At 38.2% G+C, this 26752-nt stretch overlaps 1 protein-coding gene across 4 annotated transcripts in view; it reads right to left on the reverse strand.

Moving 5' to 3' along the window:
- MTA3 (metastasis associated 1 family member 3) overlaps nt 1-26752 on the reverse strand; it is a 185194-nt gene that overhangs the window by 55242 nt on the left and 103200 nt on the right. For all 4 annotated transcript variants that reach the window (XM_065929367.1, XM_065929368.1, XM_065929369.1 and 1 more), the window contains exons 9-11: nt 15010-15198; nt 2173-2247; nt 284-342 (exon numbers count right to left, since the gene is read on the reverse strand). In XM_065929367.1, coding sequence (XP_065785439.1) covers nt 284-342; nt 2173-2247; nt 15010-15198 — 323 coding nt within the window. The remainder of the gene's footprint in view (nt 1-283; nt 343-2172; nt 2248-15009; nt 15199-26752) is intronic.

Consider the following 26752-nt stretch of genomic DNA (forward strand, 5'->3'; position numbering starts at 1 on the left):
ATTTTCATAGGTTAGTTTTCTAATACTTTCTCTGAAGCTTTGATGGCATTTTTGCTCTGGTCCTTTTGTTAGTCAACCTGGGGTTTCCCCCACTAGCCATTTTTCTTTCTAAAATAAAATCACTGCAGTGGCATTATAATGGAAAGCAAATTGTGCTTTGTAGTGGAAGAAAATAAGATACACAAAGAAATTCAAATCTGCTGAAAATGACAAAAATGTAAATATTTTGTTTTGGATAGAATTAATACCATGGCAAATATTTTATAAGATTTCCATTACTTACTAAGTTGGGATATACACTTGTTTCAGTTTACTCTCAGCTTCTGCTGCCTTTAGACGTTTCTAGTTGAAAAGATAGATGAAATATTTTACACACAATGTCAAAATAATTATTACCACTTCATCTGTCTTAAAAAATTCACAAGAAAATAAAACATTAAAACATAATTCAAAAACTGCCTTTTTAAGATGAGGTTTTTTTTCATGCACATGTTCTTAAACTGCAGAAACTTCTAAGAAAAATCACTAGATTCTGAGGTACAGAACAAATATTAAAAACATTTTAGACACAAATTTTAAAAATAAAGCAATGAGAAACTCCATTTCCCATCCCTCCAGGAGCAGATAAATCAAACTTATAAGTAATCATTTATACTTTTCACATTTAGTTTCTATTTTATTTCTTTTTTGCCTTTCTGGGAGGGATAAAAAATAAACAATGATCTTTGCTTTTAGAAAATTACTCAGAGATGATTAGTTTCCAAAGTCTATGCAAAAGAAAGAGACAGTAATTAAGTCCAATTAAATAAGCATTTACCCTCAAATCTTGGGAGATATGCAGTCAACTCTAAAGCTTGATTGAACTCATGCCAGATTTTTAGGAACCAATTAGGAGCCAAATACAGGGAAAGGCATGGTGAAAAGATTATATAATCAAAGCGAGAGATGGATCAACACAACAGTAAATGCAAATAGAGAAAGAAAATAATGTATGGTGGATATTCAAAATTACGACAAATCAGAATACAAGGGAAGCCTTCATTTTCTCAATGAGAAGGAAATAAAAAAATTTAAGGAGACAACTTAAAACTTTTAAATAAGGAGTTGAAATTTTTGGAAAAAATTTAATTCAAACACGTTTCAACCATCCTCGATGCCATCATTGCCACCATCTCTAGAAACTCTTTTCACTTTGAATAACAAAGATTTCCAGAGCACATGGTCTTCCCATCTACCTAAGTAGATCCTGGGGGTGGCGGGGGGCACGCAAGCAAACTTTATTTGTAAAGTCAAGAACAGATGAGAAGATGGCAGACATATGTGCTAAAGAACCATCTTGCTTGGTTTTGGATGCTAGTTTGAAAGAAGCACTTTCTGAATTATGATGACGACACTGGACATTTTTCAACAAGCCATGGGTATCTATTCACTATTCACAACCTCAACAACTCACTAGGGTAATTTTTTTAGTGATCCTTTAAATTGTATTTTTACAGCATTGGGTGGCATTGGGTGAGCATGTACTTAGGGGGAAAAAATGCCTGTTAAATCTATTTGCCCCTTTGTCTCTACCAGTTCTGACACATATCTAGAAGAATATAATATACTAGGTCACCTGAGGAAAATACACCTTTCCTCCAAAAGTAGTAATTGAGAGAATTACCCCTTGGGGAAGATTTAAAAAATAAGTTAATCTCTGCTTTTAGAGATAATTTTTGGGGAAAAGTTCTGTATTTATGTACAGTAAATAGTAAAGACATTAAACTAGTAAAGACTAACTACTACATTTAAGGTCACCGGGGGGTATAATCACACAAATGTCCAGGAGGTTTCAGAACTTTTACACATCTGAAGTCATTTCTGTCAACTATACCAACAAAGAGATGAAGCACCAGGAACATGCAAGGAAAACAATACCTCTCTGGTGGATCTTTCCTGCTATCTTTTCAAAATATTTATCATAATGGAATCTGAAGTAAAGAAAATATTGAGACTAAAATCTTAAAATGATATGCTAAAGATATGAAATTACATAGTTTATAGTGGTCTAGAAAAGATAAAGCAAACTTATTTTAAAACTAAAATTTAAAACTAAGTATACTGCTAAGAAATATTAATGTGTAAATAGCTCATTTTAATGCAACTATATTGGTAGCAACATGAAAAAATTACCTGCTGCACATATCTGTCAGTAGTTTTCCACATGTAATAATATTCAATGATGCTAGTCAATGATTTCCAAGGGAGCTGAAAAAATATGTAACATGATAATGAAAACAAGCTACTGTAGGAACTATTTTCCTTTAAAATCACTTCTTAAAAATAATGAGGCAATAACCTACATGGGAGACACATTCTAGTAGAAATGTTGAAGAAAACTGAAATTAATTCTGAGCAAAGGGTCCCCAAACAAGTTCTATTCAGCTAGAGATGTTGATACAACACATTTCTCAGCCCCCATTTTGTTTAAAATTATAAACCTTATGACTGATAACATTTCATGACTTAATCAGTTCTTCTCGGGCTATGGTGGGATTGAAGGATAATTTTTAGAAATAGTATTTTGGAGTCTGGCCTGAGTTCTTTAACTTCCAAAGATGACATCCACAGCTAGGGGTCATTGGTCTGTAGCTTCTGTAGTACTTTTCATCTTTTCAAAAACTGCTCTACTTTAATCTATTTTGTTGTAAATAAAATGAGAACCTAAGTCTCCGAAAAAGAGCACAGCCAAGTGTGGTACAGATCAGCAAAGTAGGAAACTTGTCTGCTATTTTCCATAATTATTCAAAAATGGCCCAATGAGTGTCTACTTATGAGACCCAAGATGGAAGAAAATATTTAGTATGTCCCTCAGTAAAGGGAGATCTGTTATTCATTCAAGAAGCCAATCAGGGCACTTCAAACAGAATGGTAACATTCAATTGTTAGCTGTTGAGGCAGATTTACTGATGGGTGAGTCAGCACCCTCTGACCCTCACTGAGCTTGTCCTAATGTACCACTGGCTTCAACTAGTTCTTCCCAGACCCCAGTGCAGCTAGGGGTCTGTTTGTGACCTACATTCATTCATGACATTCCTATCACGTCCATATTTAACTGTTTGGCCTGAAGAGAAAAATAAGTGGGAGTTTAGAAAAGCGAAATTATCTTTATGTTTAGATGGGTGGCACCTTCAAGAAATGTGGCCTCCTTACAGGGACAGATCAGCATAGCTGGCATTTCAACTGCAGTCAAAGCAAATATAATTTTCTCCAATTTAACATAAAGCAGTCTAATGGAGCTGAAAGGGTCTGTGGGGCAGTGTTAAGGAGCTGACTAAAGCAAAATCCTAGGCATAGGATTTTAAGCAAAGCAAGACTTCTTATCTCCTAATTATTCTTTCGGGAAACAGCCCCTGGCAAGCAGTTTACCTGGTAGTCTGAAAAAAGAAAACCAAGTGACCATGTAACCCAAGCTTCCTCATGAGCCAGATTTTATCTAAGTCATAAAGTCCTAATCAGCTGTGCTCAGCACCACCACACTGTCATCAAGAAGTGTAGGTCATGTCTGTGTCTACTTCTGATGAACCATCATCTCTCCCTCAACCCTCACTCTGGTTTCATGGGAGTTCCCTACGATATGCCAACTGAAGAGGAAAAAATCCAAATGCAACAGATGGCTCTGCATGATGCTGGCACCAACTGGAATTAGATTCTGTAGCATTTCAGCCCCAAGCAGGAGTGACTGAAGCACAGTGAAGAGGGGAGACCCTTGTGGAGGGCAGACCATTAAAGTGGACATCTGGAGTTGTACTTTGAATTGCAAGAGAGATGGCCAGAGGTACTAATCTACACCCACCTGTGGACAATGGTCATTTCTTTGACACAATGATCAGGGTCTTGAAAGGAACAGCTTAGAGGACTGGCTGCGATGAAGCTTAGAAGAGAGATCTGTGGGACAGACACCTGGAGGGGGTCTGGCTGTGAGGATATTTGAGCCCCTGTGCTCACAAAGGTCCTCTGCACAGGCGGTTTCTCATTCATCTGCTGGCCAAGATGATCCCCTCTGTGGCCGCCAGCCGGCCTCTTTCCCTAGCCCCTCAATGCCTGCTCAAAGGACACAAACAAAATAGACACACACGTGGGGGCCACCAGAGGGATCTCTCTTACCGACTCTGATCTGACTCCTCCAAGTATCTAACCTGCAAGGGACAAAGTACACAGGCCTCCAGCACAGCTCCATTCCTGGGAACGTGTCCGCTAGACTAGCCTCTCAGCGTCCTAGAAAGCAGTTATCTGTTTTTACTGAATGGACAATTATTCTAGATTACGATTTTCCTTTTTGCTTGAAATGCATTGGCTAGCAATACCATACACAGACTTAAGAATGACTTATTTCCACAGAACACTGCCTTTGACCCAGGACCCAGAACCTGCAGGAGTGAAGGTGTGGGTCACCCCACCAGACGAGATGAACTCTGATCATCTAAGACATTGTGTTGACCTTTCTTTCAAATAGCAGAGGGCATGGGCAGCATCCAAACCTAGGTCTCTAGTCTTCCCAGAGATTTTATGAGAACTTAATATCCTATATGCCTTTTGGCTTAAATCAGATGTAGTGAATTGTGTACTTAGCAACTAAGAAACCTAATATAACCAAAATATCTATCTTTCCTTCTAAACTAGGTGAGGCTGAGTTTCCCTCACTTATAATCAAAAGTACTCTGATACGAAACTCAGTCAGGGGAGGCGGAGGGGGTGGTGTTCTACTTTGAATGACACCTAAGGCATCAGAAAGTGTTTCACAAAGGGAGACTGGAAGACTAGAGAAACATCTATTTCATTCCTTGCTCAGTATAATTATTTTCCTTCTGCACCGACTTCCCTTTCTATTTTTATTTAAGGTCTGTTGTTGGCGGTGTGTTTTTACCTTTATAATTTAATGCAGAAGTTACAAGTTATAAAGCCAGGGCTGTGGCTAAAAGCAGAAGAGGAATAAACATCAGAGATGGATGCTGTGACGTTAAATTTAAGCCTCCTCATCTAAAGAAACAGCACCACATTTTCTAATGATTCAGGGGTAACTGGTGGTGTTTGGTCGCTGAGTTGTGTTCGACTCCTTTGTGACCCCATGGACTGTAGCCGGCAACTGTGCTGACCTTTCTTTCAAATAGCAGAGGGCATGGGCAGCATCCAAACCTAGGGCCCTAGTCTTCCCAGAGACTTTAATGAGAACTTAATATTCTATATGACTTTCAGCTTAAATTAGATGTAGTGAAGTGTGTACTTAGCAACTAAGAATCCTAATATAACCAAAATACTATCTTTTATTCTAAACTAGGTGAGGCTGAGTTTCCCTCACTTATAATCAAAATTACTCTAATACAAAACTTGGTAAAAAGTAGCATGTTCTAAGAACAGAGCCGAGATACATGGCACTTACTGACAGAGTTGGGGTAGAAGAGTGGTGGGCAGAGGTGGGTGGGCAGAGGCAGCAAACATGATGGGGGGCTGGGGGGATTCCTGCTGGAGGGTCGCCGTTGGGGGGTCAGGCAGTGCTGTTGGCTTCAGAAGTCCTGGCTGTGAAGCATTGGAACATGGATCCTTGGTCCTTCTGGAGGTCTGTTAGCTTTCTGACATCCTTTAATAAATTTCTTCCTCCTCAAACTGGCTCACTCAAATGGATTCTACTGTCTCTAACTATGACTTGCTCAGTATCCTTTCCAACTTCCTGCTAGTTCACTTTCTTATGCTACCAAGGCTAGAAATCCAAACATGGTATTTCTAAGACTCCCCTGTGATTCATTTCTGCCAGTCAGATGTATATGTGTAAGACAAGTTCAGAAGTAAATTAAGCAGGCACAGTATGGATGGTGCATATCAAGAGGGATCCATCTTGCAGCAGTAAAAGTAGGAGGCACAGAATTGTTCGAGATCCCATGAGTCTGCCAGAGGTTTCCTGATCTCAAGATCATGGCTACAGCAGTGTGACCCTGGCTCAGATGTTAACCCAGCAGCTTCTCAATTCCCACAGTGGGCAGAGGTAAGAGCTCACCTGGGATCATTTATGTGGTATTATTCTGAGATCCAGCTTGAGCCTACTTCTCCAACCCTATCAATGATTTTAAGTATCTAATTTCTAAAATTAAACCCCATTCAGTTTAAAACAGCTCTTATAAGTCTGTTATCTGCAACTGAAGTTTAAATGATACAATAGCCAGGAAATACCCTTCAATGAAAAGAGTTCCTATGACAAAGGACTCCACTGTATGAGGGGGGATGGACTTTGCTATCTTGCACTTTAGATTTTTCAGGTTCCTCTGCATATTTCAGGTCCTGTTTAGGATGTAGAAATTCACAAGAGAATATCTTCCTCACTCTAAAGATGAGGGGAAAAACAAAAATTTTTTTTCAAAACCATACCAACTCTTTAGTCCATCAGAGCGCTAAGATTATAAGACAATCAACTGAACTAAGTTAAATTTCCAAGCCACTGTGAAGAGAGATAGGACTCACTAAATATTTTTACTTTGGCACAGAATAGAAACAAGTGATGAACAAAAATAAAGGTAAGAACAACAAAAAACTTATCAAATTATTAAAGGTCAATAGAGGGCTAGAACAACCATTTAGCATCTATGGAAGGGGAATTCAAACACACTTGGCACAGATCTCCATAAGGTGTTCCTGAGAAAGAACTGAGCCAGAGCAGGAAACCCGAGAGACCCCCCCGCCTTGGTGGTGGTGGAAATTTGAATCACACAAAGAAACGAGGAGGGGCAGAAATGGTGAATTTTTAAAAAATAAATAACAGTAAGTAAGTAAATATTGGGGGGATTAATCTCTTAAAAAATCACCGACTGCCCAGAGCAAGAAACAGGAATAATTCACTGTGGAACTTAGAACATGGGATAAAATGCATGACAACTAAAGCACAAGAGTAGGAAAGAGGAACTGGAAGTGTACTGTTTCATGGCTCTTACAATCTATGTAATCTAAGCAGTATTTATTTGAAGGCAAACTGTGGTACATTAAAGACATATATTGTAAACCACTAAACAAAAGTTTAATTAGTAAGCCACTAGAAGAGATAAAATAGGAGTCATAAGAAAATTATTAAAAAAGGAAAAGAACAATGGGACAAATGGAAAACACATTAAAATGATGGATTTAAATGGTTAATTATATTATTAACAATTATATTAAAGGCAAGTGGTCTAAACACTTGAAGTAAAAGGCAGAGATTGTTAGATTGGTTGGGAAAAAAAAAAGATTCAACTTATTATGTGTACAAAAAGCCCACTTTGGACATAAACAAAAGTAAAAAGGATGGAAACAAAATATATCATGTCAACAATAAAGCTGGAACGGTTATGTTAATAGAAGAAAAATCAGATTTTGCCACAGGGAATATTATCCCAGGGATAAAGAAGCATAATGTAAACAGTAAAAGGTCAATTCATCACAAGAACATAACAATCCTAAATGTGTATGTGCATAACAACAGAAAGTCAACATATTTAAAGCAAAAACCTAATACAATTCATGTCAATGCATGGCAAAAACCACTACAATACTGTAAAGTAATTAGCCTCCAATGAAAATAAATATTTTTTTTAAAAATTAGAAAAATCTACAACTCTATCTACAGACTTTTAATACTACTCTCAACAAGTAATAGAACTCTCCAGAAGACTTGAACAACACTATTAATAAGCCTGACCCAAGTAACATTTATAGAATATTATACCTAACAGCAAAATACCTGTTCTTTTCAAGAGTATATGGTAGTCACCATTTATTATATATACTACACCATATACTACATACTATCAACAAACCATATACCAAGGTAGAGTTAATCATATCTTCAAAATGTAAAGTTTGTGTGTGTGTTTAACAAAGTATGCTTTCTGAAAACAACAGAATTAAACTGGAATTCATAATCAAAAATATATATGGGGAAAAAACCCTACAAGCATGTAGAACTTACTTCTAAATAACCCATGGATCAAAAAGGAAACCATAAGGGAAAATGAAGAAATGAAACTGAACATACAATTCATCAAACTTTCTAAGATGAAGAGCACAGAGGGAATTAACACACTCCCTTTCTCCATCAGATACTCAGCAGGAAGAACTGGGACAGGGCAAGACAGGTGCCCAGGGACGGTGGTGTGGGTGTGCACAACGGTGATCTGCTGCCACCGGCCAAGACAGCCCCTTGCTTTCCAGATCCTTCACTTACACAAAGCAAAGCATCTGCCACTGGAGATGGACTAGAAACTGTCCCACCCCCTAGTCCCAGGCAACACGTCGCGGCCAGTGGAGAGGGCCTGGAAATTTGCTCACATCCAAGAATCCCTGCTAACAAAAGGCTGCACGAGGCAGAGACTGGTTGCCACGAGGGAGCTGGAAGAACGGCAGACTGCTGTGGGAGCACCACCGCTGAGACACGGGCACGGGACTGGGGAGGAACAGGACAGCGAAGAAAGCCCAAGCCCTTACCGTGGACCACCAACACCACTCTACCACAGGGGGAAGGGCGAAAAGGCAGAGGGAGGCTCGACAGTGCAAGGCCTGCCAAGGATGGGACAGGCACACCGAAAAATAAAAAAACTCCCTGCTTTCCAGGCCCCACATTACTAAGTTGCCTCAGTCGTGTCCAACTCTTTATGACCCTATGGACAGCAGCCCGCCAGACTCCCCAGTCCCTGGGATTCTCCAGGCAAGAGTACTGTCGTGGGTTGCCATTTCTTTCTCCAGGGGATCCTCCTGATCCCGGGATCAAACTCACATCTCCGGCATTGGCAGGCAGGTTCTTTACCACTAGCGCCACCTGGGAAGCCCAGGCCCCACAGTGAGCACAGGCAAGACTTTGAAGTCTGTGGATGTTCAGTTCACCCCCATTCACCCTTCCAGTGAGGGAGGGACCTAACCTTCAAAACACTGGAAGGTGGCCAGACATACAAACATGACACCAGACACAAATGAAGTTGATAGCAGTTACTTAGACTCACAGCCCAGGGGAAGAGGACACTCACTGTACAAGATGAAGGGAGCACTTGGGAATGGAGAGTCCAGCAGGGGCTGCAGAATGCGGTGCCATGTAACAAGAGGGTGAGATATGCCTGGTTCTGGAAAAAGGTTCCCACAGAAGGATGTGGTTGGCTTGTGTCAATAATTCTGCCTGCTGGCAGGGAAATGAAACACATTAGGCTGAAGGCTGGGGGTGGGCGGCTAGGTGTATTAGCCATATGGGGTGCATGAGACATAAGTCCCTCACCCTTTCCTGCTGGGTGAGGGGCATATCTGGCAAGAAAGGGGAAATTCAGTTAAGCTTTTGGGGTCCTGTGGGGTTCAAAGACGGTACATGAAATACTAGGCCCTGCAGTACAGTGGTCCACTGAAGGCAGCCAAACAGTAAGGAAATCCAAACCTAGTCAGTGAGACTATATTAGTATACTAAAGGATCTGGTGAAAGGGCGGACAATACACATGAATAGACGGGGAATTTATACAAAGACAACAGGCACAAAAATAAAATGGGAATGTTAGGAATATATGGTACCGTATTGAAGAATTCCTTTAACAAGTTTATCAGTATACTGGACATAGCCAAGAAAAGAATCCGTGTACTAGAAGACAGATCAGTATAAACAAACTAACACAGACAGCAAAGCTCAGCTCCAGGAAACTCAGTGAGCTACAAGGACAGTACGTACACAGAGAAGCCTACCAGCGTACACTGCACCGGCAAAACCTGCTCCCAACCCAGAGTGAAGAGACAGTCTGCAGCACGAGGGAAAAGAAACAGCTACACACACAGGGACTTCTCATCAGAGGCCATGTAGGCCAGCGAGAGAGACATCCTCAGAATACTTAAAAAGATTTTTAATGAATTCTATAAAGAATGAAATATCTTTTCAAAAGGGACAGTAAAGTTTTTCAAACAATGCGGAAGTCAATTCTCGGTCAAACCTGAATTCACTGTCAGCCAAAAGTATATTACTAATAAATGATTACGTTAGAAGAAAAGTTTCAAAGTAATGATCTAAGCTCCAACTTTACCAAAAAAAACAAAACAAAACAGAAATAAAAACAAAACTAGGAAAACACAAAGAACATAAGCCCAGAGCAAGTTGAAGGAAAGAAATAATAAACAGAAAAGCAGAAATCAAAGGAACAGAAAACAGAAAAATCAATCAAATAAAAAACTGGTTCTTTGTAAAGATCAATAAAATTGATAACCTCCCTGGCCACACTAAAGATGAAAAAAGAGCCAAATTACCAGTATCAGCAATGTGAGAGGAGACATCATTATAAATCCATCCCACAGAACTTAAAAGTATAATAAAATTATGAACAACTTTATGACAACAAACTAGACAAAATGGACAGGGAGAGAGAGATGCTGGCAAGAGAGAGGAGGATGTACCGGTCTTGGTGCAATAATTAGACAGTTATCAACAAGTGAAACTTGCCCTGGGAGAATAATAGAGTCAAATAAGAACCTGCAACAACACCGTGTAGTTCCAAGTGGAGAACAACTGCACAGAAAAGATCACTGAGGAGATGGACTTCAGCTGGAACACCTGGAGATGGCTGAGAACAACGAAGAGTGGAGGACATCAGCGTAAGCCAGCCAGCAGACACCACTGCAGTCACCAGCAGCCTGCTCTGCAGAGAAGGCTGACAGCCCTGGTCACTGAGGACTCAGCAGCCCCTCAGCAGTGTGGAATACGGGCAGCTTGCCCACTAGGGGATTCTGTCGGGTTTGTTGGAGTGAACCTCAGCAGCCTCCTCTGCAGAGAAAACTGGCAGCTTCTGCCAGCAAGGTAATAACCAAGAGCCACTGCTGCTGCTGGCCTCCTAGAGAAGGAGACGTTATTGCACCCCTCCCAGGAGACATGCACGGCCCAGACCCCCGGCTCCTCCACATGAGCTCACATCCCCAGCACCAGAACACACACTGTGTGAGCACACACACTCCACCCCAGCTTCAGTGATCCACGCATGCCCCCACCTCAGGCACCACGGCCACCACAGAGGCACTCCAAACCCAGGCTCAGCACCAAGAGGGATCCCCCTGCCCATGACAAGCACTGTGGGAGAAAGAGGGGTCAGGAGGTCCCCAACAGCCCTCTCTGCCGCTGCAATCTTTACTGACACTGACACCTGCAACTTTCTGACTTCTGCTCGTGGGGCTGAAAGTGTACTACACCAGTGAGCCTGCCCAGGAGCTGGAACTAATACACACCACTCACCTGGTGCCCTTGCACCCACTGCCCACTACTAGTCTGTAAAGTCTGTGGTATGTGTTCAATCAAATGCACAGACATTAACATAAAGCTATGAGAAACATGAAAACTAAAAGTAACATGATACCCCCAAAGGAACAGTAATTTTCTAAGAAACTAACCCCAAAGAAATAGATCTAGGATTCTGTGACCAAGACTTTAGAAGAACTGTTTTAAAGAAGTTGAGTGAGCTATAAGAAAAACACAGATAGAAAATTCAATAAAATTAAGAAGCCAATGAACAAAAAAACAAGAAGTTCAACAGAAAGAAATCATTTGAGAAAAGCCGAACAAATTCTAAAGCTGAAGAATACAATGAATTAAATGAAAAATACAATGATGATCATCAACAACAGACTTGATCAAGCAGAAAAATCTGTGAACTCAATGACAGGTCATTAGAAATTATCCAGTCAGAGGAGGAAAAGATTAAAAAAAAAAAAGAATGAAAAGAAATTTATTCCAATTAGCAGAAAAAGAAGATCAAAGCAGAAATAAATGCAGAAGAAACAAAGAAATAACAGAAATTATCTATAAACGAAGAGCTGGTTTTGGGGGGGAAGAAAAAAAAAAGTAAAAAATAAACAAAATCTACAAACCAGTGGCTAGACTAAGAAAAAACTAAGACTAAGAAAACTAAGAGAAGACTGAAATAAACAGAATCAGAAGTGAGTAAGTGCTAGCAAGTGTTAGTTGCTCAGTCGTGCCCGACTCTTTGCGATCCCGTGGACTATATCCTCTGTCCATGAGATTTTCCAGGCAAGGATACTGGAGTGGGTTGCCATTTCCTTCTCCAGGGGATCTTCCCAACCCAGGGATCAAACCCGGTCTCCTGCACTGCAGGGAAATTCTTTACTGACTAAGCTACAAGGGAAGCCCATAGACGAAGAAAAAACAAAGAGAAGATTGAAATAAACAGAATCAGAAGTGAAAGACATTACAAATGACATCACAGAAACATAAAAGGATCCTAAGTGACTGCTATGAACAATTACATGCCACCAAATTGTATAATCTAGGAAAAAATGAATAAATTCCTAGAAATATACAATCCAGACTGAATCATGAAGAAACAGAAAATGTGAACAGAAGACTGCATCAGTAATCAAAAATCTTCCAACAAAGAAAAGCCCAGAACCAGATGACTTCACCAAACATTTAAAGAATTCATGCCAACACGTCTCCACATCCCCACCAGCATCTGTCATCTCTCATTTTAAAAAAATTATAGCTAACGGATATGAGGCAACATCTTGTTGTGACTTTGATTTGTACTGCCCTGATGATTAGTGATGTTGAACACCTTTTCATATACTTGCTTTTCACCAATGAGGATGGTAGCTGGAGGCTTGTCATATATGGCCTTTAAGTTTATATACTTCAAGTATAGGGTGGTGGAGGGGAGAGATAATAAGTTAACAACACTCAAGATGGGGTTAACAACTGCAAACTATTATATACAGAATGGATAAACAAGGTTCTATTGTACAGCACAGGCAATTATATTCAAAATATTCTGTGATAAACCACAAAGGGGAGGAATATTTTTAAATGTGTATATATACATAATAACAGAAAGTAAAATTGTAAATCAGCTATATTTCAACCAAAAATTAAATAAGGCAAAGGCTACAATGATTAAAAACAAACAGCCAAAACTACAAAAAACTATCCAAAACTACACTAAACAAAAACCCTTTGAACAGTTAGGCTTCTGATAGTTTGTCTTCTTTTAGGTTTTTGACATGCTCAGTTGCTTAATTGTATCACATTTTTTGCAACCTCATGGACCGTTGTCCTCTGGCTCTTCTGTCCATAGGATTTTCCCGGCAAGAATACTGGAGTGTATTGCCCTGCCCTCCTCTGGTGAATCTTCCTGACCCAGGGATCGAACCCACATCTCCTGCATTGCAAAAGGTCCTTTACCACTTGAGTCATTTGGGAAACCCAAGGTTTTTGACACTGGTGGCTAATTCAAATCTCCAAAATACAACAGTCCTAATGAGGACAGGCTCATTGACAAGCATTCTAACTACCTTCAGAAAAAACTAATATATAACGTGACAAATTTACAAAAATTTTATTAGGTCATGAAGGCAACAAAAACCCATCTAACAGCATTATTGCTGTTATACTCATTTTCACATCATTATTTTACCTCCTATGAATGCCAGCTTCTATGTCCAAGTGTATGTATTTCATTAAGCTGCTGCTGAGCGTTATTTCCTAGTCCTGTATTAAGTGCCCAGGAGGACTGTCTACAAGTTTCACACCTCAGTGTATACCTGTCAATCTATTCTCCCCTTTTACGCGTCAGGGGTCCAGAAATGAAATGCCAGTTAACTCCCTGAAGAGACTCCTGAGTTGACTGGCACAACCAATAGCTCCCTTCCCACCACTTTCACAATACTTGTCCTTATGGCTGAAAGAAATGATTACACTATATTTTACTTGAGGGCTTATCTTTCGATCTCTTGATCATGACTACAAACCATTCTCTGAGGTAAGGTCCACATTACATCTCTGATGCATGCCTAGTGTGCTGCAGGAGCTCACCAAACATTTGTTGAATTGAACGGAGTTCAGAATGATTACCAGGACATAAAGTGAGCATGCCACACTCAGTGCAGGGAAAAACAGCTTCACTTTGGTGCTTCTCATCTTCTACTCCTTCATCAGATCTGCAGACTTTGTTCTTTAGGGGGTTTGGTTTCTGCAGTTTCTATTTAGTGGTGTAGTTACTGTATATTACATTAGTAACTCTGCAATGCTGTGTTATTCTGGCCATCTGAAGCTAAATGCCACCAATGCATTTTAAATTACCAGCTGCACACCCTATAAATTGAAACCATGACATATAACAATCTGGGTGTGAGTAAAGTTTTGCCAAAACAAATGCCAGTGACACTAACAGCTTTAATTATCATGTTTGGGATTTAATATATCAACTCATATTGATAAGTAAAATTTTCCTTCAGAATAATTTTAAAAAGATGCAACAACATAAAAAGGCAGGATATTGGCTCACATTATATACGTCATAGTCTATTATAAAGAGTCTTTTTTCATAAATAAAAAAAATGACTTATATAGAAGGCTATTTATGAACTTCACAAATAGAAACTTCCCCATTTCAAAGAGACTGTAAGCTTAATTAAAAACAGCAATTCCATAAGACAAAGCAAGTATACAATAGTAGACACAATTACCTAGTATTTAAAAAACAAGTAAGATCATGTACACTATCAGGAAGAGTAAAGATTGAAAACCTGAAAAGCAAATCCTCCTGCTTTGCTTGGTACTGGTTGTTTCTGTATTAGAGGTCTGTATCAAATTCAGGCTCAATGATTAGTAAGATAACCAGAAAAATACTGAAGGTCTAAAGGAGAACAACAAGCTTAAAAAGCAGAGATCAGAAGTATCTAGTGCAAATGGTTAGAAAAGCTGTGCATAAATTAAACCTGGAATTCAGAGAGAGGTGAAGAGGATGAATTCATACTGCCAAGGTTTATAACAAGAATCTGGGGCTTCCCGACCCTGGGTCTTACTTACAATTACTTCTCAGGACAAATGTCAATGTCTCTCTCCACAATACTGACCTGCATTCTATGCTGCGCAGACAAAAATTACTAAGTCATAGGCTTGCTAATGAATAGCTTAAGGTTTACCAAATTTTTAAGAGGTAAAATATTCCCACTCCAACATTTTACTTAATTCACAATTTTTTACTTACAAAGTCTTGACGTATGTCATTGAAGTCTTTGCCATATTTTTCCAATGCCTCTTCAAATAAACTAGCTTCAGAGGCGGACCATTCTTCCATTTCATCTCTGCATAAAACAGGTCCCCCAAGAGGTACTAAGACACTAATTGCACTGCTCAAATCGTAGCCGTGCCTATACAATGTGTCCATAGCATGAAACTAAAAAAATAAAATGGAGAGAAGAGATTAGCCAGAAAGGCAAATTTTCTTGATTATTTAAGAACAGAAATATTAAAATGCATGATGGACTTAATTAACAACAATATACTTAGTATTTTTTAAGTAACATAATTAAGAAAAATTTAAACAACAGATTTTTCGATTATTTAAGACATCACATATTGCTTTCAAGGAAATGATGATTTGTACCTTTTAAGATGTGTATTTAAAAAAAAATGTATTCACTTCTTAGAGTGACAAATGGCTAGATCTTCTAACCATGAAGATCTAGGACCTTCAGGAATTAAAATGGGAACCCAGTTAAGTTTCACCATTCTATTGGTTCAAAGTGCCAGAGTCACTTCAGCTATTGCATAAGGCTGGCACAGCCTTCTTTGACAAGGGAAAAATACAGTGATGTATAAGAGAGTGAGAAAAAATATTTTCAGGTTGTATTAAGAGAATGATATACTAGGAATGAGAGCTGGAGGAAAAACACCATGAAACTGAGAATGATGGTTAAGACAAAATTACACATCCATGTTAAACAAAACAAAACAAACAAAACAATATATCCATGTAAAAATAGTAACTTGGTTGAAATTCTGTAAGACCAAGAACAGATGACCAGGCTTGTTTGAAACAGCTACCTAGGCCAGTGTGGATTTCATACATATTCCAAAGGTGAGTGAGCGGAAAAGCAATTAGAAAGGGAGGAAATATAAAATTTGGGTAGTGTAACTGGCTTTTTTCAAAAGTACCTTGGGTCTAGCTTATTTTAAAAAGATTCGTTCACAATATGCACACATATTTGTATGTGTAGGAGGAAAACTGCAGAACAGGATGGTCGGCTCTGTGTCTAGATAAGCATGTAGGTGTGGCGCAGATGTGGTTGGTGATCAAATCCTTGTCAAGTGGGAGCTAGTTCTGTTTAAGCTTTCTAACATGTGAAAGCCACATGTTAAACCTTTTACACAAAGTATCTTCTGATAATTAACTAAAAATTTCATAAATGGGGAGAGAGCCACATCTATGTTTTACTTTAGTCACCTGATGCGAAGAACCAACTCATTGGAAAAGAATCTAAAGATGGGAAAGACTGAAGGCAGGAGAAGGGGACGACAGAGGATGAGATGGTTGAATGGCATCACTGATGCAATGGACATGAGTTTGAGTAGGCTCCAGAAGTTGGTGATGGACAGGGAAGCCTGGTGTGCTGAAGTCCATGGAGTTGAAAAGAGTTGGACATGATTGAACAACTGAGCTGAACTGATGTTATAAAAATTTAGCTATGGTCCTGAAATAACTGGTAGGGGACAGTTCCCTACTGGTACAAAAGCATAAAGTAAGCTCAAATAGCAGCTAATATCTATTAAAGAGAAAAAAAATTGGCTACAATATGACTAAAAAATATGTACTTACACTGTGATAACATTAAGATGTTGAATAGGGTATGGAATATGAATTTGTTGACAGAACAGGCAGAATTTAGGACATGATTAGGAACAGTAATTAACCACTTTTACAAGGGTTAACACCTCCCCTCAAATCACTGGATTCCACAAAACAAAAACATGTAGAGATTTCATTATCAATTTTCTAGTTATTATCTCAGCTAAGACCACACTGACCATGTGTAGTCTTTTGTTCTGTCACAATCATGGAATAATAACTTCAACTTGCAAGTGAATTTCTTCTCTTCTTACTCTTCTGCAGCAGGGGTTACAAAAATATTGGAACTGATCTTGATTCTTCACTTGAGTTCTGCAAACTTCAAAATCAACTAAACTTCATCTTTCTAGATAACCTCTCAGTTGACAGATTCAGCAATTTAACTGTACATACACTGTTAATTCACTCTTACACCATCCTTGAAAATAAAAAACTATTGTTTCTAGATAACTGATCTATGAAAATGCAAAGACAAATGCCATTTAGGGATCCCTTCAGTTAATAATATATTCCCATAAACAATGATTTTCAAAACTCCAAATTTTACAGTGCATAACAAAAAAAAAGTTAATGGTATTAAAAAATCAACAGTTATACAAATTAACTGTGTTGAGATTCCTCAGGAGGTACAAGTAATTTTTATAATACACAGGTGCTCTGAAACCAGAAGTCACAGAATTAAATGAGTTTCTCTCAGCTGATATTATACCAACCATTTGAAGCATGAATGGATTTTCAGTGTTTTTGTTCATGTTAGATGAATGAAAATGCCTTTCTTATAGGTACTTTTAAAAATGATGATGGGCTAGTATCTAATAAAGCTTCAAAGTATGAAAAATATCCTAGCCTCTACAAATAACAGTAACCCAAACCCCAAGTGATCAGGTTGTTTTAAAGACTCTGTTCTTTACAGTGTGTTTGTATCTCTAAACACTGAAGCAAAGCTTTGCTTTTGAAGACTAGCTCCTGCCTTGTGTCACAAATCAACTGGAAAGAATGGGTTGGACTAAGGGTGACCATAGCTATGAAACCTCCAAGCCCACATTTACACCACAGCCCAGAGGAAAGTGCAGTAATGATCACTGTGTGAAGAAAATAAACATCCCATGAGACACAGGCACTGTGGAATGCCTAAGGAATAATTCTGTTAAAATCAATGACCAGAAAGGATCACAAAGGAAACCAGAGGATCATGTTATTTGTTCAGAGTCCATATTAATGCCATCTTTCAGACACACATAGAAAGAACCTTCCTCAGAATGAACTTTTGTATAGTTTAATCCAACCCTAAAAAGCCAAGTAAAGCACAAAATATACTTTCTAAAACAGAGGAGACAATATCCAGTGAAGACTCACAGAAATAAGCTAAGAAAAGACACAAGAGCATGACATATAACCAACAACCTACTGTTTTATCAGTTAAGATAAAAACTCGAGGAGCTAGACATATAAGAGAACATACTGGCTGAGTCCATTTATGTGAATTTTGGGAAAAATAACAATTTATGATGAGAGAAGTCAGAATAATGATTACCTGAGAAGAGGAGATCACTGATTTGGAAGGAACATAAGGGATCCTTGTTCATCACCTAGATCTCGGTGGTGGTTATATATGCATGTACATACATGTAAAACTTTATAAGCTGGGCATCTAAGTGTACTTAATATACTTTATTATATGTATATCTCAATTGAAAATAAGATAAAGAACTTAAAACTGAAAATCCTCCCTCCAGCTAAATACTTTGTGAAGACACCATCTTCTAAATAGAGATACAGATACACACAGATACAGAATCCATTCAAAACTAAATTTTAAAAATCATAACAGCTCAGCACAAGCTCTTCTCTCTGCCAAATAGTGGTGAAGGTGTTGTCACATTTCATCTCATTCAAAACAGATGGAGATGACAAACAGAAGTATTTTAGGAGAAAGACTGACAATGAAATTTTGGCAGTGGAATTCTCATCTTTTGTTCATCAAACAGAATTACATTATGGTAAACTGGACTATTGTTCAGCAAATATTCACTCCCTCTGTGGGCCTCCAAGAGCGTGTATTCTTCCACTCCATTGAGGTTGGGTCTAGCTATGTGACTTGTGTGGCCAACTGGATGTTAACGCTGCGTGACATAACAGAGCCTTGACATGAGTCTGTGCATTTAGACTTGTGCTACTGATGTTTGCCAACAGAAGAGGAGAGAGATACACAGCAGGACCCAACCTACAGTTTCACACCTGAATCAGCCCAGTATAGTTCAGCAGAACCCTAGATAATCCGTAGAGCGGTGCACAAGATATTAATGCTTGTTGTTTATAAAGTGATGACATTCTGGGCAGTTCAACCTATCTTTTTCCCTTTGGGGAATTAAGAGCTTATTCACCCAATGCTAGCAGTGCTGTGAGCAGAGCAAACAGCCTATAGCTGCTGCTCCTCTTTGGAATGATCTCAATTTAAGAAAGATTCATCTCCCCCATCTCCTGGGGCAGCCTGCATCCAATGACGCAGGAGTGTACAGGCTGAGGTCTTCATTCCTACAGCATCAGAGCCCACCTTCTCCCTCTGTTCAATTCTGCCTCCCTCCCTCCTCTTCCACAGGTGTATATCCCAACAGTGCTCCTTAATACATTTCCAGCATTCAAATCTCATCGCAGAATCTGTTTCCCAGGAACCCAACATGTAACATTTTGGCAATGACAAAATGACACCCATATATATTCAGTACTAACTACTGATTTGTTCAGTTAAAAAGAGTTTTACAAAAAATCTTATATGTATAACACCAGCACAATATACAGCATTCAGACTATCAAGTCTATTTTAAAATTAATGAGCATATGGTTTTTTCCAAGTACAAATAGAAATTCTCATGACTAAACTTCAAACCATGATCAAAACAAACATTTTTATATATAAGTGGCATGTCATCCAATTAATTTTTGCTTCAGTGCACAGCACTCAAAGGAAAAGCCTTCATTCATAATCAGATTTGTGAGGACCTGGTTGTCATTTACTCATATCAATCTGTAAGACACCCAGAGACATGTTCTTCTGTGAACTCACACTTTCATTATCATCAAGAGAAAGCTCTAGGGGTGGCAGGCGATGGTAACCCCGTGGCCCTAATGTCACTTCCCACTTACTTGGCGCATAACTGTGGGGTCTTCCCCCGGCTCTGATTCTAGACACAAACCAGACAAACACAGAATACAACTGTGCGGAGACACTGAAGAACAAACAATGCAGGCTAAGATAATTCAGAAAGAGGAGGTATGAGAGGTGAGCTTCCACACAGATCTGAGCTTTTACCTGGAGGGTATTTCTAAACTGCTGCAAGAGACAACAGACCAAACAGAAAGTCAGCTTTGTACTAAGCTAAGGTGAAAACGGGCAAGACCACTTTCACCTCTGAGGGAGCAAAACCCTTGGATATTCCAGGTCTTAGAGAGAATTACAATATGTTAAAATAATTGGTATCATACACGTTCTCTGACCACAAGCCCCAAAGCAATTAAGATAGATTTATAAACTGCATTTCCTTGGAAATTAACTCCCAATCAAATGCAAAATTACAAAGTAAATTAGGAAATACTTAGAACCAGTGATAATGAAAATGCTACATACTAAAATATGAGATATATAGGGACATTTATAATCCTAATTACTAATAACAGAAAAGTAGATAAATATTAATGAGCTAAAAATTGGTCTTGTAAAGTTGGTATAGGAATATCAGGGTAAAGCCAAAGAAAAGAAGAAGGAAGAAAATAATAAATAGAAAACAAATATATAATAAAGAAAATCAACAAACCTAAAATCTCATTCTTTTAGACAAGAAAAAGAATTTTCTAGCAAAACTATCAAGGAAAAAAATAAGAAATGACACATAAACAATAACAGGAATAACAGGAATATTCCCTAATCCCAGTGATTAGGATTCCACGCTTCCACTGCAGAGGGCATGGTTTAATTTCTGGTCAGGGAACTAAGACGCCACAAGCTGCACAGCATGGCCAAAAACAAACAAAATTACTATGAAAGATTATGTTGCTATATTTGAAAACTTAAGGAAAAACAAAACCTCCTGATGTAGCTGATCAAATGACTTAGACAGAATAAAAACTTACTCTAATTATTAATCAAATTATAACCATATCCCAAATGGAAGGATATTCCACAAAGTAAGTGGCCTACACTCTTTAAAATGCCATGGTCGCAAAAGACAAAAAGAGTGAAGAACTGCTTAGGATTGAGAGTAATTAAGGAGATAAGACAACTAAACGCAGTAAGTGATTCTCAAGTACATCTTGGATGAGAAAGAAAATTTTTTTCTCCTGACCTTACTGAGACAACTAGCAAATCTGACTAAAGCCTTTAGATTAGATAACAGTATTATATGTTCATTTCCTGAGTCTGAAAACTGTACTGTGGTTAAGTGAGAAACGATCCTTGTTCTTTCAGGAAATACCTCCTCAAATACTTTGAAATAAAGGCACATCTAATCTGTAAGTAAGTAAGTGTTAATCGCTCAGTCATGCCTGACTCTGCAACCCCATGGACTGCAGCCCACCAGGCTCCTCTGCCCCTGAGATTTTCTAGGCAAAGATACTGGAGTGGGTTGTCATTTACTTCTCCAAGGGATCTTCCCAACCCAGGGATCGAACCCGGGTCTCCTGCACTGCAGGTAGATTCTTTACCAACTGAGCTATAAGGGAAGCCCAAACTTACTCTCAAACAGTTCAGAAATAATAATATGAATATAGAGAAAGAATGATAAAGGAAACATGGTAAATGTTAATATTGGGGAATCAGGGTGAGGAGAGTAAGTACTATTTTTACATTATCTCAAAATACAAAAATAAAGTTTTAAGAAATGTAACAGCAAGCCTTCATTAACACACACTTATAAATTCAAATCTCTTCACCATGAACCCTCAACAAAGAAGTCAAAACAATTTTCACTACATTGCCCCATAGTTCAATTGTGCAGTGATTTTCTAGTGTTTCTTTTATTAGTGTAAAATGCATGGGAGGAAAAGTCAAGTAAAAGGCAACATACACTGAAAACAAAAAATAAAACAAAAACAAATTTACACTCAAATTTAAAAGAAAGAGATGGATAAACAGATGCTTAACACAAGGAAACAATTGCCCCCAAGACAGTTGGAAGTGTCTCTAAGGTCATTTTATATCATTTTTAAATTCTTACCTGCATTAGATCATCAGACAAAATGAAAATGTGCTTAATGTAGTCAAGTACTGCCTTAATACTGTATTTAGAAGGAAGGAAAATTTCATGTTTTGTATGTTTTACTGCAGTGGCAATCCATTAGTTCAAATTCTAATTTTAGTCTTGTATACATGGATACTCAGAAGTACTCTTAAGTTCTAGCAAAATGAGTTTTAAAAATTACATGAATTCTCATTTAATCAATTTTACATTCATTGTGAAGACTAGATTTTTTTTTTTAATGTAAGTTGATGCCTAAAATGTTCATTAGATTTATACTAATGTACTGTACTGAGTACAATTTCTTTAAATGATGTAATGACTGTGATTTCCAAACTGATCTCAATTCGCAGTACCCTCAAAGCCCTAAACGAAGTATCTGATGTGAACAGGAATCACAAAAAAATAGTGAAGTCTATGGTCAACAGCTGGCATTTTAACAGAGTATCTGAGGGATAAAACTACTGTTGGTTAAATAAATTTTTCTCTTCTCAGAAAAAGAAGCTATTTTTTCTAATTTTTTTTGATGGGAAAAATTTTTTTTGTAAAAAGTATAGCTTGTTTGGAGCACAAGATCTTTAAACTATAAGTGATTTCCCTGTAACAACTATGTTAAAATGGTTAAAATGTATGGTTAATCATAGCCTAACGATCACATTCAAACTTGATAATCTACTACAATGACAGTAAATATGGCATGAAAAAAACCTTTGCAATCAATAACGCTATAAAATCAGAGGAAACTAAATGAGACGCAACAAAGATGGGGGGAAGGAAATGTATCATCATCATCAGCAGCTCAACAATAACAACTAATGTTTATTGAGCTCTTATAAAGCGCCAGACACTCTTCTAAATGATCTACAAATATTATCCTGTTTAATCCTCAAGGTGATGCCACAAGGTAAGTCAGAGGCAGGCTTTTCTGGAGGTTGAAGGGGGACACTGAGGCACCGCCTGCTTTCTCTTCTAGTGAAGATGGGGCTGCAAGAGCCAGATGAGCTCAGTGTTTGCAAACATCACCTTAAATGAAGACAGAGAAAGTGCTGAACACAATTGCTTCTGGAATATTGATGGAAGCTCAAAAAGACTTGTGACAAAGTGATTGGCCTCCAACTAATAAAATAATATTTAAAAAAAAAAAAAAAAAGACTTGTGACATAGCAATAAATGAGTTGCCTTACACCCAATCTGGACAGTCAATGACACGGTGAGCTCTATGCCCCTCAAGAGTATACCAGCCCCAAGGTATACTCTGGCAAGCCAACGCAGTTCCATCAACTTCTATATGCTTACATACATATATCAGCAACTAACAGGGGCACGTCTGCGTACCCTCTTCTTGTCAATCTATAACCTCAGAGCAGAAAGACTTTATTATTACCATTGCTGAAGAGAAAGCTCAGACACAGTGAGGTTAAACAACTTGCACAAGGCTATATGGACCAAAAGCTACAGAACTAGAGGGGAAAAAAAAAAGAATAAAAAAAGTACATTCATTTGTATACCCATGTTCATAGCAGCATTAGTCACAGTAGCCAAAAGGTAGAAGCAACTCAAGCTCCTACTGACAGATGAATGGATAAACAAAATGTAACATATACAAACAATGGATTGTTATTCAGCCTTAAAAGGCAGGAAATGCTGACATATACTACAATATGGATGAACTCTCTTCAAGATTGTTATGCTGAGCAAGCCACCAAAGGGCCAATATATGGTTCCACTTGTATGAGGTACCTAGAGTAATCAAATTCTAAGAGATATAAAGTAGAATGGTGACTGCCAAGGCCTGGGGACTGTTCGAAGGATCTGGGTTTTTACCCTAAGTGCAATGAAAAGACACTAAAACAAATAAAAAGACACTATCTTATATAAGGTAAGGGAAAGCAAAATCAAAGTTGCATTTTTAAAAGATCAGAAATAATACAGAAATTAGAGATGTTCCAGCATGTGATTTTCTCCCTACTAAGTCAACCCTTTCTCAGAACCAGACTTTAGCGTCATGAAACCTACGTTTCTAGGTTTATGTAAGTTATTTAACCATTATCTCTAATATAATCCATCCTAAAAGATTTCTAAAGCCCCCCCAAACTCAAAAAGCTTTGAGTCCTACTCTCCCACCTGTTTTGGCACTCAGAGTCCAGACAAAAGAGAAACCCGGTACTTCTGCAAATAACTATTCTCAGAGACAGAGGCTTTCCTCCAGCAACGGCTCCCTAATAATGCACGTGGCACCTGGCCCTCCCGGCCACAAGCAGAAAGGAGCAGTCTAGGACGTCCATCAGCTATTACTAACTAACCACTTCTTAGCTTACTTTGTTCCAAGGAATTCTGTGTCCACAAAGCAGAAGGAAAGGAGAGTGAATGTGGGGACTGGTGTAAACTGATTTTTTTCTTTCTTTGCATATCGTACTAAGTACAATATTGTACTAAGTATACTTAATATTTTAGTGAAATGAACGTGAAATCTATGAAGCCTCTGTGACGTCAATGTTTTAACAAATATAAATCTTATTATGTGGCTTAGACTAATAGGGTTTGAAATTCACAGCCCAGCTATGTTTGTAACAGGTCTCAAAATGAGGAAGTTAGATCCAACAATCCTGCAGGCAGCACAATTACCTGCTCCCAAAATATTACTGGTGATTCGATAAACTGGCATACACTGTCTTGGACAAGCAGATGTGTCAGCTGAAAGCTAACCGTAGTTCTCAGAGGACAAGTCAGACGAGATCACCCCAAGAGGGAACCTAGGTTGCAGCAGCTCCACAACCCAGCCCTTCTCTGTGCTCTCCAGATCCATGGTCTGGTCATCTGATAGAGAAAGGTACTAACCTGTGGGTTTGTGACCAACGAAAGCAAAATGAGAATCCAAATCTTCAAATTCAACTAAATGATGAAGCCATTTTCATTTAATGGCACAAAACAACTTAGCGACCTTTTGCACACTGTTCTTGGAAACAATCCACAAACTCTTTTATCAGCATAATGTTAATTCTAAACCACTGCCATTCATTTTTATAGAAAGGCCTTAAGATCTCATGTTTTAGCACCAAAGTAGTAGGTCCAGACACCACTGGGCAAACAGGATTAAAGGTGAAGGCATGGCCTCTGAAATAACAAGAGGCAGTAACTTCACCCTACTTTCAAGACTTCTAAAAAGGTGTCAATTTTATGCAACTGAAAGTAATACAATCTCAACATAAGAACATACAGGAAGTCCAAGTGAAGTTGAACCTAGACTAGGTAGAGCAGGAAACCAAGACACATAAATGTTGTAGACAAAAAGAACCAGTCTTCAGCATTGCCTGATCCAAGACAGACAACCATGATGTTTAAACTCAAGCTACTTTAACAAGAACAAACCAGAAGAGGTAATCTGACGGAGAGAACTCCTCAGGAGTCAAGATCCAGATCCTATCTCTTAAACCAGCTGTACAAACAAGCTGTATACAAACCCAATTTCCTCTGAGCATACTGATGCTTAAAAAAATTATAATACAACACATAATTTAAGATAATAATGTAATTAAAAAGTGACTCCAAAGTGCTAAATACTAAACAAAATAAAAACAGAAGAGATGATAACAACTGGAGGGTGTGAAAGTACCTACCTAGATGGCATGCAATACGCAAGTATTAAAAAAGAATACCACACACACACACCATATAGTTAAACTAATTAAGATATAAAGATTGTATCCCCTTTAAAATGTTTCTTTTTACAATGGCCTTCAACTGAACAAAAACAAATACTGCCCTCTTCTAAAAGAAATTCACAGGTTGTCCCACCAGTTACCAGCAGTGGGAAGCAGAGCTGCAGCTGTGAGCCAAGAGCCCACATACCTGCTCTTCACCTGTCAGACTGAACTTAAGGCAAATCCCAGCCCCAGCTGTCTTGTCACAAGAGCCCTGTCGCATCTCAGGAACTGGCTTTGTAGTCTCACTCCTCAGTGTAGAGGGAATTTGCTGGATTACAACAGCAAATAATAATAATATTATTATTTTTTATATCCCCCCTTAATAATCTGGGAACCATTATAAGAACATTGTCATATCACAAGAGACTGACTACATAAGTGACAGTTTCTCTATACAAGGCAAAACCATGCAACATTAGAAAAAAAAATTGCAGATTCTTATATGAAACTGTTATGTTATAGTGTTAGGAAAAACATGAGGTAGAGGGGAGGCACACTATAAAACACTTTTTTTAAATGACTTCAACTCTATGTTAAAAACAAAGTCATGTGGAACTTATAATCAGCATCAAAATTTATTATAATATGGTGCTTTCACAGGGACAAATAGGTCAATGAAACAAGAGACCAGATTAAGAATCCTAAACATTTTTAGGATCATGAAATAAGATAGAAGAGGCATTACAAAATTCTGAGGCAACAACAAATTCAATAAAACATGCTGGAATAATTAATTTTCCATGTGGAGAAAAAAATGAGACTGCTACCTCATTTCATTCTTAAAAACAAACTCCAAATTTATTTGTCTTACATACGAAAAATACTTCAGAACTATTAGGAAAAAAACAGAACAATAATATAAGTGAAGAATGGACAAAGGATACATTAATCTAAAATACAAAAAAAAAAATCTGAAGAGTCAATATGAAAACATGCTAAGCCTCATTAAGTACTCAGGGAATTATAAATTAAAATAAAATAGTGTGAGATTAGTAAAAAATTTTAGTCTGAACATACCAAGTGTCCAAGCGTTGAAGAGAATGTAAGGAAATGGAGGCAGAAAGAAGTACAGTCATTAACTGCTTACAGGATTACAAATCTCTAGTATGGTGTATAGAATCATTTTGATGCATGTGGTCAAACTGAAAATGAGCACTATCCTATGAA

The sequence above is a fragment of the Muntiacus reevesi genome, chromosome 3 (assembly GCF_963930625.1).
Source record: "Muntiacus reevesi chromosome 3, mMunRee1.1, whole genome shotgun sequence".
NCBI lineage: Eukaryota > Metazoa > Chordata > Mammalia > Artiodactyla > Cervidae > Muntiacus > Muntiacus reevesi.